Source organism: Macaca thibetana, chromosome 1 (genome assembly GCF_024542745.1).
Source record: "Macaca thibetana thibetana isolate TM-01 chromosome 1, ASM2454274v1, whole genome shotgun sequence".
NCBI lineage: Eukaryota > Metazoa > Chordata > Mammalia > Primates > Cercopithecidae > Macaca > Macaca thibetana.
Genome location: NC_065578.1, coordinates 217,810,489 through 217,830,553, shown reverse-complemented (window position 1 = coordinate 217,830,553; position 20,065 = coordinate 217,810,489). Strand labels below are relative to the sequence as shown.

At 39.4% G+C, this 20,065-nt stretch overlaps 1 protein-coding gene across 5 annotated transcripts in view; it reads left to right on the top strand.

Moving 5' to 3' along the window:
• SMYD3 (SET and MYND domain containing 3) overlaps nt 1-20,065 on the top strand; it is a 758,748-nt gene that overhangs the window by 125,967 nt on the left and 612,716 nt on the right. The window contains exon 1 of one of the 5 annotated variants that reach the window (XM_050771877.1): nt 1,192-2,659. The exons of 3 other annotated variants lie outside the window; for them this stretch is intronic. In XM_050771877.1, the coding sequence (XP_050627834.1) occupies nt 2,658-2,659 (2 nt within the window). In that variant the 5' untranslated portion in view covers nt 1,192-2,657. Of the gene's footprint in view, nt 1-1,191; nt 2,660-14,040; nt 14,466-20,065 lie in introns of those variants that run through there. One more of the 5 variants, XM_050771882.1, reaches the window with a different exon arrangement.

The window sequence follows — 20,065 nt, the reverse complement described above, 5'->3', positions numbered from 1 at the left end:
TTAGTTTTTTTTTTTTTTTTTTTTTTGAGACAGAGTCTCGCATTGTCACCCAGGCTGGAGTGTAGTGGCGTGATCTTGGCTCGCTGCAACCTCCCCTCCTTGGTTCAAGTGATTTTCATGCCTCAGCCTCCCAAGTAGTTGGGATTACAGGCGTGTGTCACCATGCCTGGCTAATTTTTGTATTTTTAGTACATATGGGGTTTCACCATGTCGGCCAGGCTGGTCTCGAACTCCTGACCTCAAGTGATCTGCTCATCTCGGCCTCCCAAAGTGCTGGGATTTGGCCTCCCAAAGCTACTGCACCCTCTCTGTTTATAATAGCTTAAAACATTGTTATCAACACTAATGTCCATTAATATGAATATAAGATCAGTTCTATCGGCCGGGCGCGGTGGCTCAAGCCTGTAATCCCAGCACTTTGGGAGGCCGAGACGGGTGGATCACGAGGTCAGGAGATCGAGACCATCCTGACTAACCTGGTGAAACCCCGTCTCTACTAAAAAATACAAAAAACTAGCCGGGCGCGGTGGCGGGCGCCTGTAGTCCCAGCTACTCGGGAGGCTGAGGCAGGAGAATGGCGGGAACCCGGGAGGCGGAGCTTGCAGTGAGCTGAGATCCGGCCACTGCACTCCAGCCTGGGCGACAGAGCGAGACTCCGTCTCAAAAAAAAAAAGAAAAAAAGGTAAGTTCTATCAATATGGAATGGTAAGACACATTGTGAGCTCTGTGTGTGTGTATATATGTAATATTGTAATATTTATACCATCATATTTATATTTTAATCAGACCGTATCTATTTTCCAGACATTCCTTTATCATGTGTCAAATAAAATAGAATTTTTTGAGAAGCTAGGCATATTTCTAAGTTAATAATAAAGTGCAAAACTTTATTAAGAATTAGATTTTAAGGCCGAGTGTGATGGCTGACGCCTGTAATCCCAGCACTTTGGGAGGCTGAGGCTGGTGGATCACTTGAGGTCAGGAGCTTGAGACCAGCCTGGCCAACATGGTGAAACCCTGTTTCCACTAAAAATACAAAAATTAGCCAGACGTGGTGGCGGGCGCCTATAATCCCAGCTACTCAGGACACTGAGACAGGAGAATTGCCTGAACCCAGGGGGCGGAGGTTGCAGTGAGCCGAGATCATGCCACTGCACTCCAGCCTGAGTGACAGAGCAAGACTCTGTCTCAAAAAAAAAAGAAAATAAAATTAGATTTTAATTCACATTATTGCCGATCTTTTGACCTTAATCTTCAAGGGCAGAAATATAAGTGTTAACAGGCGCTATTCTATTTGACTAGAAAATAAGCAGCATACGTAAGACTTGGTATTCTAGAATGTAGAACGTCTTTGCTGTGGTCTTTCAGGACCACTGTACTATTTATTGAAAAGGAGGAAGCACCATTTTGCTATATCTTTGTGAATACACTTCCGCTGTGGTGGCTTAAGCAAATAGTTAACTTATTTTTCTCATCCAAAAATTGAAAGTTGGCTGTTTGATGTAACAGAGTGGTGGCATTTATTCTCATGGTGTGTCTTGTGCTGAGAAGGTTGAGAATTGGTAAAAAGTCTCTCATTAGACGTGCAGTTCATTTTTATTATTTCCAGTAGTTATGTTTTATAAAGTCACTGTGAAAACTGACTTAGCCAATACTGAGCCATTCTTTGCTTCTAGCAGCTATACAGGATTAGGTTCCTGAACGCCTCTAGTCACAACATATTTGTCACCTGATCAGTACATAACCTTGTTTTATTATGTGTTTCTTTTAAAAGACACCTTCTTTTATTTTTTTTAATTTTCGAGATGGAGTCTTGCTCTGTCGCCTAGGCTGGAGTGCAACTACGTGATCTCGGCTCACTGCAAGCTCCACCTCTAGGTTCAAGCAATTCTTTTGCCTCAGCCTCCCGAGTAGCTGAAATTACAGGCACGAGGCACCACGCCCAGCTGATTTTTGTATTTTTAGTAGAGATGAGGTTTCACCATGTTGGCCAGGCTGGTATCGAACTCCTGACCTCAGGTGATCCGCCCGCCTCGGCCCCCCAAACTGCTGGGATAACAGACATGAGCCTGAGCCACTGCGTCCGGCCAGTAGAGATGGGGTTTCGCCCTGTTGGCCAGGCTAGTCTCGAACTCCTGACCTCCAGTGATCCACCAGCCTTGGCCTCCCACTCCCGCTGGGATTATAGGCGTGACCCACTATGCCCGGCCACCTTATGTAATATATATCGTTGGTTCATTAGCGTTGAACTCAGGGTCAGCAGCACCACAACTTATGCCTCAGTGAAGCTTATCTGACACATGTATTTTCTCTCTGAGGCATGTTACAACCTTCTTGTGCTTAGGGACGCGAGACAGCACTGTGGTACTGTGCTTAGGGGCCATATTAGACAGTCAAATCGAGAAAAATGAGAAAAACAGAGCACTAAGTGACTGTGAAAAGGACGTTTACACTGTGAGAGCCGGGAAGGCAGTGCCTGGTCTGGCCGAGAGCCGGGAAGGCAGTGCCTGGTCTGACCGAGAGCCGGGAAGGCAGTGCCTGGTCTGACTGAGAGCCGGGAACATACACACTGGGCGACACAAAGTTTTGGCCTTTGCTCTCCTGTCCACAACTGACTGCAGACGTGCTGTGACTGTTGATTTCGGGGTTACAGATAAATGTGAGTGAATAAGTGAATTTGCAAATATGGAATGTATGAATAATGAGAAGTGCGTGCACCTGTTTACAGGTCATTAGCCAAAACCGGGCCACACGGCTTATTCTTAGAGTGGCCAGTGGCCATGAGGCGTACATTTTTTTTTAAAGTTTAGATTAATCATGATTTATTCCCCTGGCTCTGGCAATCTCCTCTCCCTGAAATCGAGAGCTCTGTGTTTGCTACCTCAGCAAATCACAGTATTTCCTCATGGTAGGAAAGAGCGGGGTGGTTTCTGGGTAAACTGTGGACCGCGCCCGCCGTGTTTCGAATTAAGTGCTTGGCATTTGGAAGGCGGTCAGTATATTTTTGTTGAAAGAATGAATCAGCGAATGAACGGCAGGGTTGTTTTGTGGAATAGCCTTTGATTTCTGTCGTATCTCTTGTTAAAGATTTCTCCATGTCTGTATTTTCAAACAAGTAATGTTTTGATTGACTAACTCCAAATCAAATAAAAGTTAACATAAAAGAATAAAGTTTTACTTTATCTGGGTGACCTTCAAGTTCATGTAAGTCAAAGAAAAGGATAAAATATGAACCATCAGATGAAGCTGAGACATCTTTTCAGAAAAAGGCAGAGTAACCCAAGTTCCATATGGCAAAAGCTTTTCTTCTTTTTAATAACAGTTTCTTTTCTGAAATGATTGCTTTTTATATTATGGAATATATTAAATCCAGAACTGTTAGATTTTTGTATTTAACATATGATACTGATTTTATTATTGTAAGTTGTCAGCTTCTCATGTTATCAAAAGCTAAGAAATATTTCATTTGATAACATCCTTTGTAGCTAATGCCAGTTAGAAATAAATTCAATTAATAGAGAATATTTAGTTTAAATTATGTTTGAATAAAGTATATATTTCTGTTTACTATTCTAAACATTGGAATAAATTGTAATTAAAGTTGACATGCCTATCTGTCTGTCTGTCTGTCTTTTTCTCTATGCCCTGGGTTAGACCAGACACAATTTAAGGCTGTTAAATAATATATATTTCCTTTTCATTAATGTTTATGTTTATTTGATCATGGAGGTAAAATAATCTTGTTATATAAAACTGAAAAAGGGAAAAAATAAAAGGAGGGGGAAATCACCCCAATTCATATCACTTAAAGAAAAAATGCAATATTTTGGTCTATTTCTTTTCAGTCTTTTTTATACATTGGAGAAACTTAATTTTACAACGTACATGTAATATGAAAATTCAACATACTAGGTAGCTTTTATTATTACGATTAGAATACCTTTAGGGTAGATAAATTTATTCATTGCCTGTAGATGGAGAGCAATAAATGAAGCAGCCAGGCTTAAGGTACAGTTCTCTTCAGTTCTCTTGGAGATTTTCCTCCTCGCTGTACTTTCTGTATTTCATACTTGAGAGCATGTTGGGCCTGAATCAAAACTTTATGGAATGAAACATTCTCATACATTCTAACTCCCTTTCTGTTATACTGCATTTTCTCCTCTCTTCTTTCTAGACTTTTAAAATGTTCATCACTGTTAACTCCCCTTTCTCTACCTACTCTATGCAAAATTTGTATTCCTAAAATCTCCGCTAAGTGGAAAAAGGACATAAGATTATGTGAATAAAGTGATTCATACTAAGCTGCAAATGATGTAGAGTCATAGCCTTTTAGAGGGATGTCTGCACTTCATCTCAAGGTATTCTTAAACTCTCTGGCTGCTACCACCGATGTGTGCCAAAAAAATAGAATAAAAAAGATATTCTCAAACTCAGATGGGTGTTTGATAAGAAAAATATCTGAGTGGTATTTTAGGGCCATGGAGAGCCTTCTCTTGGGCATACAACATGCTCACTAGCGGAGGACCAGCAGGCATCAAAACCCTTGCACCAACCCCTGTTAACTCTCATTCCATGGCTATCAGCAGATGATTGACCTCTTAATAAAAATCGATGAGAATTTGTAATTATAGTGCACTTGCAGCTGTAACATTTAATTCCACGTCTCTTAAGGCCTCTTCTTTGAAGGTTTCTTTACTTAGGAACTAGGTAGCATGCTAGTCTTTCTTTATAAGCTTAAAGTATCATTTTATTTTCCAAAAGAGAGAATTAATTGAGATTTTTGTCATTGCTTACTTCCAAGGAGACTTGAGGCAATTTATAGTTAAAAGTTAAACAAAGTATTATACTTAATTGTAAAATAGAAGAGCAAATATTTAAAGCAGGCAGAAGGAGAAGATGCCTTCAGGCCTCTGAAATGAACAAACAACTCTAATTAGTGAATTTGGTTTTTAATTTTCCCACCACCAAAGCTGAAGGAGAAGAATGGTGCTGATGTGTTGTTTTCTGATTGGAGGAAGTAGAAGAGATAATTTTTCTAGAGTGACAAAATATTTTCTGGAACTGAACTCAAGGTGGGCATCTTTTGCCATTTTGAAGGCTTAGGTCATAGTATATTTATGAAAATATTGATCAAATGTTCTTATACCTTATTTGAAATTTTATCCATGGTACTTTTAAAAAATGTATTTACTGTGATATTTGTAGTAGCAATAGTTATATACTTAAAGGGTGTTTGATTTCAATCTTTGGGAAAAATCAGACTTTTTTCTTACTCTTTTTTTTTTATTATTTTAGATTTCAAGAAGACTTAGGGAAATTGAACACATCTCTTAGATGATCAGGGTTGTGTTACTAGACTAGACTGAAGAGGTTGCCTATATAGGGATGGGTGTTGTTACTAGGAAAAAAATTCCTTTTCTGCAGTTCATCTTGGTCACAGCTTTCTCCAGTCTACTTGGTGTGCTCTACCTGAAAAACAAGCCAGTGTACTTTAATACTGATTCTTAATTCACTTATTTCTAATTATTAGCTGTCCGAGTGACTTAACACGTGCAGTGTATAATCTTTTAAATACTGTTAGTATGATGAGGAGAGTTTAAAACCATGTTGTTTTAAAACACAGGGACCGTGGTGTTTTAATTTGTTCCTTGTGACGGACATTTCCTTGCCTAGAGCAAACAGAACGTTAGGAGTCGCAATTGCCTTTTAATATTATTGAATATTTAACAGTCTTCTCAGATTTTTTTGTACAAATGCCACCTTCAAAAAGCATTTTTACAACTTTAAAGTTAGAGCTTCTTGAATTAGACCAGTTTGAAGTCAGTTATTCTGATCACATTAAAAATTATGACTTCAGTGAATGTAGATTGAGTTATCAAATACTTAGGATACTCGTCACAATTTGAAATTAGAGCCAAGTAGTCTGGGTACATGTGGGTTTCAGAAAGTGGTATTAATAAATGGTCTGTGTACCTGGGTGGAGATGACCGCATTTGTGGCACAGGTAGATGTAGCTTTCTTTGGTTTTTGGCAACCGTGGAAGAGATAGAGAAGAAGCTTTTCTGATAGGGCATAGAGATGGAAAAATTATCCTGAGCAATTTCAGAATACACCCAGCAGCCTCCATTTTAACTCTGCACTAAATGCTTTGCTCGGTGCTGTGTTAGCAGGCGCTCCATGTAGATCGTCTCATAGTTTGCCTTGCAGTCCCGTGAGTCACTTATTCCCACTTTGCAGAGGAGGAAATTGAGGCTACGAGACGTTACAAGGGTACGCCCTTAGTAAGTACTGCATGTTTTGAACCCGAAACTGCTAAAACATTTTCTTTCCTTGTCCCCCAAAATAGTCCCACCATTCTCTGCCGCTCACTCTTTATTCATCAGAAAGTTATGAAAGTTATGAAAGTTATGAATAAAAAAGTTATGACTTTTCCTTCACCTGAACTGGGGTCCTGTATAGTCTGTGTCATTTCTCAAGATGTGGTTTTGTATTATGGTTCATTCTGCAAGTGATGTGTGTTGATCTGTCTTTCTTGATTGCCATCTCCAAGAAGCAGTGACTGCATTACCCTCTCTGCTGTCATCCACCCGGGACGTTACGCGGTGATGCCCACGGTGGCCGGTTGCTGAGCACTTGTTGAATTCATACCTGGGGTTTATGTTTATCAGATGGCACAGGCTCCACGAGGACATTAGCTTTAATTTAGAGGGTTGACGACAGTGGAAGGGGAGTACTCAAGTAGCTGGTCTGCCTCTCTGATTCTAATTGGGTCCACATCTTTTGCTGTGCTTTTCCCAAAGTGCTGGATTTAAGGTGCTTGTGTGTCTCCCAGGAAGGTATATGGTGCCAGTGAATATAGATTAATTTTCCTAGAAATACTCACCATTACATTTTTTTGTTTTATACTTTGTGTTAGAAATGTGAAACGAAATGGAATGTAGACAAAGGAATCCAAGGCTGGGTGCAGTGGCTCTAATCTAATCACTCCTCTAATCTTAGCACTCTGGGAGGCTGAGGTGGGACAATTGCTTGAGTCCAGAAGTTTGAGACTAGACTGGGCAACATAGGGAGACCCTGTCTCTACAAATAATTTAAAAATTAGCCAAGTGTAGTGACATGCACCTGTGGTCCCAGGTACTCGGGAGGCTGAGGGAGGAGGATCTCCTGAGACTGGGAGGTAGAGGCTTCCGTGAGCTGTGTTTGCGCCCCTGTGCTCCAGCCTGGGTAACAGAGCGAGACCCCGCCTCAAAAATAAAAAAGAAAGAAAAATGAATCCAAATCAATTCTGTTTTCCTATGAGTCTGTACAATTTTGACCACATCTACCGGTGTGTATTAACAGCCATTTGATAGGTGGATGGTGGGTGTAATCACTTTAATTTTTAAAAATTCTGAAATTTTCCCAAAAATAACTAGGAAAAATATTCCAAGGATTGTAAACATTCAAAGGTTTATAAAATTCTGAATTTGTACAGTGGCTAAACTAGTTAATATATTAATATTGTTTAATCTGTTAGTACTAAGATATTTCAGGTGACATCTAGAAACATCTTGAAAGTTGGCGATTTAAAAATCTTAAAATGATAATAATAAAACTGTGATGATAATGAGTAATAGTTACTGCACTTCTGTGAACCAAGCATGATATTAAGTTTTTAAGTTTTATTTAAATCTCATTGCACCCATGTAATGTTATTAGTATTATTGATTCTCATTTTAGTTCAATGGTTTCCAGAGGTTAAACTGCTTAGTATTACACAACTGCTAAATGGTTGTATTAGTCAGGGTTCTGTAGAGGGACAGAACTAATGGAATATCTATCTATCTATATATATGAGTTTATTAAGTATTAACTCACATGATCACAAGGTCCCACAATAGGTCCTCTGCAGGCTGAGAAGCAAGGAAGCCAGTCTGAGTCCCAAAACTGAAGAACTTGGAGTCCAGTGTTTGAGGGCAGGAAGCATCCAGCACGGGGGAAAGGTGTAGGTGGGACGACTAACCCAGTCTAGCCTTTTCACGATCTTCTGCTTGCTTTTATTCTTTTATTCTAGCTGCGCTGGCAGCGGATTAGGTGGTGCCCACGCAGGTTGAGGGTGGGTCAGCCTTTCCCCGCCCACCGACTCAAACGTTTATCTCCTTTGGCAACACCCTCACAGACATACCCAGGAACAGTATGTTGCATCCTTCAATGCAATCAAATTGACACTCAGTAATTAACCATCCCAGAGACTTTTAGGGAAACACGTTACTAGGAAGGAGCGCTGAATAAGGCGTTTATTATATAGGAATGTGTTGTCAATGAATTTTTTTCTCCATGAGAAGTTTAAAGTGGATTCTGCACGTCCCAGGGCTGGGGGGAGTTTGGGAGTCACTAGGACTTTTCTGTTTTCTATATCCATTCCAGGAAACTTCCTTCCTTCTGTCTGGTCACTGGTTTTATTATTTTAGGGCAGAGTTTCTAAATACGGAGAGACTCTTTGCCTTTGACACCCAAGAAGGATAGAGAGATGGTCCCTAAAATAGTATCCCTATAGTTGAGATCTGAGGATCCAATTAATTTCCTTCCCCACTTTAAAAAAATTTCTTAGAGATGGTTGTTCCTGCTATACTCGTATCTAAGTTTTTAATTTGTATACTGGAAGACTGGAAGAACAATTAATTTTGCCCAGTTTTTATTTTTCTTTTTACATTTCAGTAGCTTAAGCTGTTGGAGAAACTAATTATGGCCCAGCCTGTACCCAGAAGAGAGGACATAACTTGTGCTCCATGAACCACTGTGTCTGAGGCACTGCGTTACCTAAGAATTGTCTTTGATATGACACTCCATTCTCTAGAGTCAGGGTTTGTATGATCAAGTGATAGGGGATTCCTTTTTGCTTTTTTTTGAAGAGGGTGGGTTGCTAACGATCCCATTTATTTTGGTAAAAAATAATATAAATATCTTCTCTTATTTGGAGGTACAATACTAATATTCATCTTTGAAATGAAGAGGAAAAAGGTAAAAATCACTTTTCTGTGACGGATACATTCCTAACTTACTTTTTTAAGATTATTTTTTGGCCAGGCACGGTGGCTCACGCCTGTAATCTCAGCACTTTGGGAGGCTGAGGCGGGCAGATACTTAAGGTCAGGAGTTTGAGAGCAGCCTGGCCAACATGGTGAAACCCCATCTCTACTAAAAATACAAAGATTAGCTGGGCGTGGTTGTGTGTACCTGTAATCCCAGCTACTCAGGAGGCTGAGGCATAAGAATTGCTTCAACCCGGGAGGCAGAGGTTGCAGTTTTTCATTCAGAAACTTCAGTTCTGGATGGACTTTTTAGACAAACACTTTGCAAACAGCATGTTCTCTACTCTTCTGAGACTACTATACTTTGCTAAAAAATTTTTGCAATCTACTCATCTGACAACGGGCTAATATCCAGAACCTATAAAGAACTCAATCAAATTTACAAGAAAAAAACAACCCCATCAAAAAGTGGGCAAAGGATATGAACAGACACTTCTCAAAAGAAGATGTTCATACAGCCAACAGACACATGAAAAAATGCTCATCATCACTCGCCATCAGAGAAATGCAAATCAAAACCACAATGAGATACCATCTCACACCAGTTAGAATGGCAGTCATTAAAAAGTCAGGGAACAACAGGTGCTGGAGAGGATGTGGAGAAATAGGAACAGTTTTACACTGTTGGTGGGACTGTAAACTAGTTCAACCATTGTGGAAAACAGTGTGGCGATTCCTCAAGGATCTGGAACTAGAAATACCATTTGACCCTGCCATCTCATTACTGGGTATATACCCAAAGGATTATAAGTCATGCTGCTATAAAGACACATTCACATGTATGTTTATTGCAGCAGTATTCACAATAGCAAAGACTTGAAACCAACCCAAATGTCCATCAGTGACAGACTGAATGATTAAGAAAATGTGGCACATATACACCATGGAATACTATGCAGCCATAAAAAAGGATGAGTTTGTGTCCTTTGTAGGAACATGGATGAAGCCGTAAACCATCATTCTCAGCAAACTATCGCAATAACAGAAAACCAAATACCTCGTGTTCTCACTCATAGGTGGGAATTGAACAATGAGATCACTTGGACACAGGAAGGGGATCATCACACACTGGGTCCTATTGTGGAGAGGGGATAGAGGGGAGGGATAGCATTAGGACATATACGTAATGTAAATGACAAGTTAATGGGTGCAGCACACCAACATGGCACATGTATACATACATAACAAACCCGCACGTTGTGCACATGTACCCTAGAACTTAAAGTATTAAAAAAAATGCACAACTTATGTCATCTTCAAATTTAGTTTATATTTATTGGTTGCACAAGAGAAACAGAGCCAAACAATTTTGGAGCTGGAAGAAAACTTCTCTAACTCCTCTTTTTCAGTATTGGAAATTCCCTCACCTCATGTCTAGCAAAATACTTACTACTAGATTCTCCTTAAACATGTCAAGTCACTGGGCACCCCACGCTTCTCAAGGCATTGCATTAAACTTCTGAACAGGTGCTGTTGCCAGAAAAATCATTATAATTTGGGTAAAATCTGCTCTCCTCTAACTTCCATTCACTGTTTCTTGTTTTAGCCTCTGAAGCTCCCTAAAATAAGTGGTCCTTTTTCTATAAACTGCTAATTAATTATGTTTTTGATTTGACATGTGCATTTCTCTTCCCCCCCCCCCCCACAAAATACGGCTTTGTTGTTCAATTTGAAATGACGTGTGGTGATTTATTTTTTATTTTTTATTTTTTTGAGATGGAGTCTCGCTCTATCACCCAGGCTGGAGTGCAATGGCACGATCTTGGCTCACTGCAACCTCCACTTCCTGGGTTCAAGTGATTCTCCTGCCCCAGCCTCCTGAGTAGCTGGGATAACAGGCGCACACCACCACGCCTTGCTAATTTTTGTATTTTTAATAGAGACGGGGTTTCACCATGTTGGTCAGGCTGGGCTGAAACTCCTGATCTCGTGATCCGCCTGCTTCCCAAAGTGCTGGGATTACAGGCGTAGTAAGCTACCGTGCCTGGCCGATTTTTTGTTTTGTTTTTTGAGACGATTCTGTATTCCCCAGGCGTGTCACTGAGGTTGAAATTACAGTTGTGACCATCTTGCTTTTTTTTTTTTTTTAAAAGAGAAAAAGAAGGTTTTCTTGTACGATCTGGTGGCCGTGTTTCTGCCAACTTCCTGTTCCCTGTCACTGCTGCCCAAGTTTTTCTCTGCAGGGGAGCCTTGCCAGGGTGCTGTTGCTCTGAACCATGCCCCAAAGAGAAAAGCAGTAACGCATCAAAGTTTCAGTAGTTGGTTTAGTCAAGCACGCATAACTTTTTTCTTGGACTCAACTTGCCTTTTTTTTTGAAACTAAGAATTTAGATTTGTTTGTTTAGTCATTTAATATGTAAAAACAATCCCAAACATTTAAATAACTCATGTTAAGGAATTGCCATTGTTATGCCCAGACCGTTTGTTCCCCAAAGAAGACCACCAGAGTCCAGAGTCAAAGCCAAGCGGCAAGGATCTTTTACTACAAGTTCGAACTTGGTCCCTCCGTTCCACCGCATACAGGAGGGCCCCGAACAATGCAAGTGCTTGCCTTTTATAGCCCGAGGTAAATAGGATACGTCAAGTTACAGAGGAACAAAGGAATTCTTTTGGTTACAGCACTACAATTGGTTAACATTTTAAGTTATACATTTAGCAGTTTTCTATTGGTTCCCGCACTTTCAGTAAATCCACGAACGGCTGTGTCCTTATCGGAGACTTTTCAGGTGGTGTTTGTACTGGGCTCGGGAAGTTGAGTGATACATGGGGGGATGTGTTTGTACTGGGCTCGGGAAGTTGAGAGATATATGGGGGGATGTGTTTGTACTGGGCTCGGGAAGTTGAGAGATATATGGGGGGATGTGTTTGTACTGGGCTCGGGAAGTTGAGCCCGGGGCTGAGGAATGTGCCTGATTTCTTTCATTCCTTTCATCATCACACATTAAATGTCAGATAAATTATTCAAGTACTCTGAATTATCTTGTTAGTTTACCAAACTTCTATGTCAACATTTATTATAGCCTTTGTTTGGTAGCTATGGGGGGGAGGAGGAAATGAAGGATTGATATTTGCTAGCTGTTCATCGCCTAAGCCTCTCAGGTATCTTGATTCTGCTCATTATTTTTTAAAACCAGGAACAAACATTTTGTATGTATTCGTGGATTGTTATTTTTCGCCATCAGACATAGCCTCTGATTAACTTAGCAAGAGAGAGGGAAGTGAAAAAATCTGAGGAGCCAGGTCTAAGGAAGGCAGGGTTCAGGGCAGCCGGGGGATTTCGTCTTAAAGAGGTTTCCTAAAGAAAACCCTCTCCCGGTTTTGGCTGCAGTTCTCAGATTGGCCCGGCATTCTGTGCTGGACATCTTTTGGCAATGTGGGGCCTGTTGTTTACATGTCTGTTGGAAGCTAAGTTGCCTTGTTTCCTACAATAAAGATACTGATTTAATTCTGCTCTCAGAAGCACTCATAGTTTTTTCCACCCACTCATATTTTGAGTTTTGTTATTGATGTTTTCCAGGGTGGGGAGTAGTGATTAGGTTTTGCTGTCCTATTTGCTCTGTTTTTTTTATGGGGAGAGTCAAGGAGATTAAAAAATTACATCACTGCCATCATTTCCCCAGAATTCTCTTGTTTTCAAATCTTGACTGAATCTTGAGTAATATTCTTAGATTCCTAATTTTTTTTTTTTTTTTTTTTTTTGAGACAGGGTCTCACTCTGTTGCTCAGGCTGGAGTGCAGTGGTGTGATCACAGCTCACTGTAGCCTCAATCTCTTGGGCTCAAGCGATCCTCCCACCTCAGCCTCTCAAGCAGCTGGGACCACGGGCTTGTGCCACCATGCCCGGCTAATGTTTTAATTTTTTTTTTTTTTTTGTAGAAATGAGGGCTCACTATGTTGCCTAGACTGGTGTTATTCTTTATCTTCTTTATCTACTTATTCTTTATCTTCTTGATCTATGAATTTCTGAAAGAGAATTTATAATATCTAATATTGCAGGAAGTCAGGGACCCCAAATGGAGGGACTGGCTGAAGCTGCGGCAGAAGAACATAAATTGTGAAGATTTCATGGACATTTATTAGTTCCCCAAATTAATAATTTTTTTTTTTTTTTTTTTTGAGATGGAGTCTCTCTCTGTTACCCAGGCTGGAGTGCAGTGGCCGGATCTCAGCTCACTGCAAGGTCCGCCTCCCGGGTTCACGCCATTCTCCTGCCTCAGCCTCCCCAGTAGCTGGGACTACAGGCGCCCACCACCTCGCCCGGCTAGTTTTTTGTATTTTTAGTAGAGACGGGGTTTCACCATGTTAGCCAGGATGGTCTCAATCTCCTAACCTCGTGATCCGCCCGTCTCGGCCTCTCAGAGTGCTGGGATTACAGGCTTGAGCCACCACGCCCGGCCAATTAATACTTTTATAATTTCTTGCGCCTGTCTTTATTGCAATCTCTGAACATAAATTGTGAAGATTTCATGGACACTTATCACTTCCCCAATCAATATCCTTGTGATTTCCTATGCCTGTCTTTAATCTCTTAATCCCGTCATCTTCTTCGTAAACTGAGGAGGATGAATGTCGCCTCAGGACCCTGTGATGATTGTGTCAGCTGCACAAATTGTTTGTAGAGCATGTGTGTATGAACAATATGAAATGTGGGCATCTTAAAAAAGTACAGGATTAACAGCGATGTGCAGGGAACAAGAGAGGTAACTTTGAACTGGCCGCTGGTGAGCCAGATGGAACAGAGTTATTTTTCTCCTCTTTCAAAAGCAAATAGGAGAAATATCGCTGAATTCTTTTTCTCAGCAAGGAACATCCCTGAGAAAGAGAATGGTCCCTGAAGGTAGGCTTATAGACGGCCCCTTTAAGGTGTACAGTCTTTTATGGTCAAAGCCAAGGGATGAAATAAGCCCCGGTCTCCTGTTGTGCTCCCAGGCTTATTAGGATGAGGAAATTCCCACCTAATGAATTTTGGTCAGAAAGGTTGTCTGCTCTCAAACCCTGTTTCCTGATAAGGTGTTATCAATGACAATGCGTGCCCGAAACTTCATTAGCAATTTTAATTTCGCCTCATCCGGTGGTCCTGTGATCTCGCCCTGCCTCCATTTGCCTTGTGATATTTTATTACCTTGTGAAGGATGTGATCTCTGTGACCCACACCCTATTCGTGCACTCCCTCCCCTTTTGAAAATCGTTAATAAAAACTTGCTGGTTTTACGGCTCAGGGAACATCAGGGATCCTGCTGACATGTGATGTCTCCCCTGGACACCCAGCTTTAAATTTCTCTCTCTTGTGCTCTTTCCCTTTATTTCTCAAACCATCCGAGATACCTAGGAAATAGAAGAGAACCCACGTTAAACATCGGGAGCGGCTTCTCTCGATAATCTAACTCTTATATGGTACCTGCTATATTCCAGGCCCTGCTTTAACTTACTGTGTATTGGTCAGTTTTTCCTTGGAGATCTGTGACGTATACTTTATACATTGTGAGACTGGGTAGATTGGTTACTTTGTATGTAACAGTTGGTGATGGAAGTCTTTTGTCATCGTGTGTTGGCTTTATCTCTATTAATGCATTTAACCTTCAAGTCTCTTTTTTTCCGAAACTTATGTAGTTACACAGGCTTTTTTGCAGTTAATATTTGCCTGACATATCCTTTTCATGCCACCACTGCATGTCCTTTGGTTTGAAGTGTGTCTCATGAACAGTTAAATGTTGATGTGATTTGATCCAGTTTTATTTAAGAATGGTAGTATAGTGTGTGGTTACAAGCAAGAACTTTAGGGCCCATTGCTTGGGTTTGGTTTGTTGCCTGGAGTATTGATATCTAGAAGCTAGAGTTCTGCACTTGGGGGTGGATGGAATTTTTTGATGTTGCTTTATTTAGACTTTTAACCACTTCCCTTGTTTTATGCCCCATAACTCACTTCTGTTCTTTCAGGGGTGAGGTACCTGATGTATTCAAGTTCTGCTTCTCTGCAGGATTCTGTTTTTATCCTTTCAGTATCATCTGCCACTTTCACTTTATGGTATGATGCCTTAGCAGTGTGTACTACTCCATCTATTTTTTATCTTTTGAAAATGTATTGAAATATCTCTAAAGTTGGCATAATAAGACTGCTTAGCTTATACAGAACTGTTTCAAATTTAGTGTGAGTTAATAGATATAAAGAGCTTCATACTGTGCCTGTCATATCAGAAGTGCTTAGAAAGAGCTGTTCTGTTTTGTCATTGATGTTAGTATTACAGGTTGACTTTTAGTGCCCTTGACCACCTTGAAACTGGACACAGTCCTGTCTGATCCTTGTCACTGCTAATTTTACCATCTGATTTATTATTTTTATTTTATAATACAGATTTTTAAAAATATCTGCTTTTCTGTTACCCAGGTGATTTGGGGGAGATAACGTTAAAGCATCTCAATTCAGTATGTCTAAAGTAGTAATTGAATTAAATGGAATTTTAAAACCATTTCTCAGGAGGAGTATATTCATAATTAAACTGTATGATAATTTAAGACAACATTTTTTTATTGGAAGGATATAGAATACTTTTCACCAGTTTATGGACTAGATTTGAATTTGATATGGAGAGATCAGTCAGTATCTTTATGAAGTGTTTTAATCTAATTGGAAATGTCTCTAAATTTTAATTAAATTTATGTTAAAAAGAACATTAATGGTGGTGATAGTTGCACAACAATCTGAATATGGTTAGTGCTACTGAACTGTGCACTTAAAGTGGTTAAAATAGTGAATTTTATGTTATGTATATTCTACCAAAGTTTTAAAAAAGGACTTTTTTTTTTTTTTTTTGTCGGGGGCTGGGGGTGTGTACAATATCATTCTCCTTTAGTACATGGAGATCTATGGGTCCAGGGCCGTGCCTTATTATTTTTTCTTTGAGATTCTTTTTCTTTTTTAATTTCAATAGGTTTTTGCGGGGAACAGGTGGTGTTTGGTTGCATGAATAAGTTCTTTAGTGGTGATTTTTGAGCTTTTGGTGCATCCATCTCCCAAGCAGTGTACACTGTACCCACTGTATAGTCTTTTATCCCTCACTCCCCTCCCAACCTTTCTCCTGAGTCTCCAAAGTCCAGTGTATCATTCCTATGCCTTTGCATCCTCATAGCTTAGCTCCCACATCTGAGTGAGAACATACGATGTTTGGTTTTCCATTCCTGAGTTACTTTACTTAGATTGATGGTCTCCAATTCCATCTAGGTGACTGCAAGTGCCATTATTTTGTTCCTTATTTTGGCTGAGTGGTATTCCATGGTATATGTATACCACATTTTCTTTCTTTGTTGATTGATGGGCATTTGGGCTGGTTCCATATTTTTGCAATTGCAAATTGTGCTGCTATAAATGCATGCAAGTATAAGTATCTTTTTTGTATAATGACTTGGTATACCCAGTAGTGGGATTGCTGAATCAAATGGTAGATTTACTTTTAGCTCTTTAAGGAATCTCCACACTGTTTTCCATAGTGGTTGTACTGGTTTACATTCCCACCAACAGTGTAAAAGTGTTCCCTTTTCACTACATCTATATCAATAATCGATGTTTTTGATTTTTTGATTATGGCCATTCTTGCAGGAGTGAGGTGGTATCACATTGTGGTTTTGATTTGCATTTCCCTGATAATTAGTGATGTTGAGCATTTTACCGTATGCTTCTTGGCCATTTGTATATCTTCTTTTGCGAATTGTCTGTCCATGTCTTTAGCCCACTTTTTGATGGAATTGTTTTGTTCTTGCCGATTTGAGTTCTTTGTAGATTCTGGATATCAGTCCTTTGTCGGATGTATAGATTGTGAAGATTTTCTCCCACTCTGTGGTTTGTCTGTTAACTCTGCTGATTATTTCTTTTGCTGTGCAGAAACTTTTTAGTTTAATTAAGCCCCGTCTATTTATCTTTGCTTTTGTTGCATTTGCTTTTGGGTTCTTGGTCATGAAGTCTTTGCCTAAGCCAATGTCTAGAAGGGTTTTTCCGATGTTCTAGAATTTTTATGGTTTCAGGTCTTAGATTTAAGTTTTTGATTCATCTTGAGTTGATTTTTGTGTAAGGTGAGAGGTGAGGATCCAGTTTCATTCTTCTATATGTGGCTTGCCAGTTGTCCCAGCACTATTTGTTGAATAGGGTATCCTTTCCCCACTTTATGTTTTTGTTTGCTTTGTTGAAGATCAGTTGGCTGTAAGTATTTGGGTTTATTTCTGGGTTCTCTATTCTGTTTCACTGTGCCTATCTTTATACCAGTACTATGCTGTTTTGGTGTCTGCGGCCTTGTAGTATAGTTTGGAGTTGGATAATGTGAAGCCTCCAGATTTGTTCTTTTTGCATAGTCTTGCTTTGGCTATGTGGTCTCTTTTTTTGTTCCATATGAATTTTAGGATTTTTTTTTTCTAGTTTTGTGAAGAATGATGGTGGTGTTTAGATGGGGATTGTATGGAATTTGTAGATTGCTTTTGGCAATATGGTCATTTTCACAATATTGATTCTTCCCATCCATGAGCATGGGACATGTTTCCATTTGTTTGTGTCATCTGTGTTTTGTAGTTTTCCTTGAAGAGGTCTTCGCCTCCCTAGTTAGGTGTATTCCTAAGTATTTTGTTTTACTTTATTTTTTTGCAGCTATTGTAAAAGGGGTTGGGTTCTTGATTTGATTCTCTACTTGGTTGCTGTTGCTGTATAGCAGAGCTACTGATTTGTGTACATTCATTTTGTATCCTGAAACTTTGCTGAATTCATGTGCCAGTTCGAGGAGCTTTTTGGATGAGTCTTTAGGGTTTTCTAGGTATACAGTCATATCATCAGCAAACAGCCACAGTTCGACTTCCTCTACTGATTTGGATACCTCTGATTTCTTTCTCTTGTCTGATTGCTCTAGCTAGGACTTCCAGTACTGTGTTGAATAGAAGTGGTGAAAGTGGACATCCTTGTCTGATTTCATTTCTCAGGGGGAATGATTTCAGCTTTTCCCTGTTCAGTATAATGTTGGCTGTGGGTTTGTCATAGATAGCTTTCATTACCTTAAGGTGTGTCCCTTCTATGCCCATTTTGCTGAGGGTTTTAACCATAAAGCGATGCTGGATTTTGTCAAATGCTTTTTCTGCATCTGTTGAGATGATCACGTGATTCTTGGTTTTAATTCTGTTTATGTGGCGTATCACATTTATTGAGTTGTGGATGTTAAACCATCCATGCATCCCTGGTATGAAACCCACTTGATCATGATGAATTATCTTTTTGATGTGATGCTGGATTCAGTTAGCTAGTATTTTGTTGAGGAATTTTGCATCTGTGTCATCAGGAATATTGGTCTGTAGTTTTAATTTTTTGTTAGGTCCTTTCCTGGTTTTTGTACTAGGGTGATACTAGCGTCATAGAATGATTTAAGGAGGATTCCCTTTTTCTCTGTCCTCTGCAATAGTGTCAATAGGATTGGTGCTGGTTCCTCTTTGAATGTCTGACAGAATTCAGCTGTGAATCCTTACGGTCCTAGACTTTTACTTACGGGCAATTTAAAAATAATTACCATTTCAGTCTTGCTGCTTGTTATTGGTCTGTTCGGAGTTTCTATGTCTTCCTGGTTTAATTTAGGAGGGTTGTGTATTTCCAGGAATTTATCCATCCCCTCTAGGTTTTCTAGTTTAGGCGTGTAAAGGTGTTCATAGTAGCCTTGAATAAACTTTTGTATTTCTGTGGTATCAGTAGTAATATTTCCCATTTCATTTCTAATTGAGCTTATTTGGATCTTCTCTCTTCTTTTCTTGGTTAATCTTGCTAATGGTCTATCAGTTTTATTTATCTTTTCAAAACCAGCCTTTTGTTTCATTTATCTTTTGCATTTTTTTTTTGTCTGTGTCAATTTCATTTAGTTCTGTTCTGATCTTTGTTATTTCTTTTCTTCTGCTGCATTTGGGTTTAGATTGTTCTTGTTTCTCCAGTTTTGTGAGGTGTGGCTTTAGATTGTCTGTTTGTGCTTTTTCAGACTTTTCAATGTAGGCATTTAATGTTCTGAACTTTCCTCTTAGCACAGCTTTTGCTGTATCCTGGAGGTTTTGATAAGTTGTGTCACTGTTATTGTTCAGTTCAAAGACTTTTTAAATTTCTATCTTGATTTAATTGTTGACCCAACAATCATCCAGGAGCAGGTTATTTAATTTCCATATATTTGCATGATTTTGAGGGTTCCTTTTGGACTTAATTTCCAATTTTATTCCACTGTGGTCTGAGAGAGTACTTGATATAATTTTGATTTTCTTAAATTTACTGAGACTTGTTTTGTGCCCTATCATATGTTCCATCTTGGAGAATTTTCCATGTGCTGATGAATAGAATGTATATTCTACAGTTGTTGAGTAGAATGTTCTGTAAATATCTGTGAAGTCCATTTGTCGTAGGGTATAGTTTAAGTCCATTGTTTCTTTGTTGACTTTCTGTCTTGATGACCTGTCTAGTGCTGTCAGTGGAGTATTGAAGTTCCCCACTATTATTGTGTTGCCATGTATCTCATTTCTTAGGTCTATTAGTGATTGTTTTATAAATTTGGGAGCTCCAGTGTTAGGTGTATATATATTTTGGATTGTGATATTTTACTGTTGGACTAGTCCTTTTATTGTTATATAATGTCCCTCTTTGTTTTGTTTAACTGCTCTTGCTTTAAAGTCTGTTTTGTCTGTAAGAATAGCTACTCCTGCTCACTTTTGGTGTCCATTTGCATGGAATGTCATTTTCCACCCCTTTACTTTAAGTTTATGTGTGAGTCTTTATGTGTTAGGTGAGTCTCCTGAAGACAGCAGAAATTTAGTTGGTGAATTCTTATCCATTCTGCCATTCCATATCTTTTAAGTGGAGTATTTAGGTCATTTACATTCAGCGTTAGTACTAAGACATGAGGTACTATTCTATTCATGGTGCTGTTCGTTAGTACTGAGATGTGAGGTACTATTCTATTCATTGTGCTGTCTGTTGTCTGACTACCTTGTATGTTTTT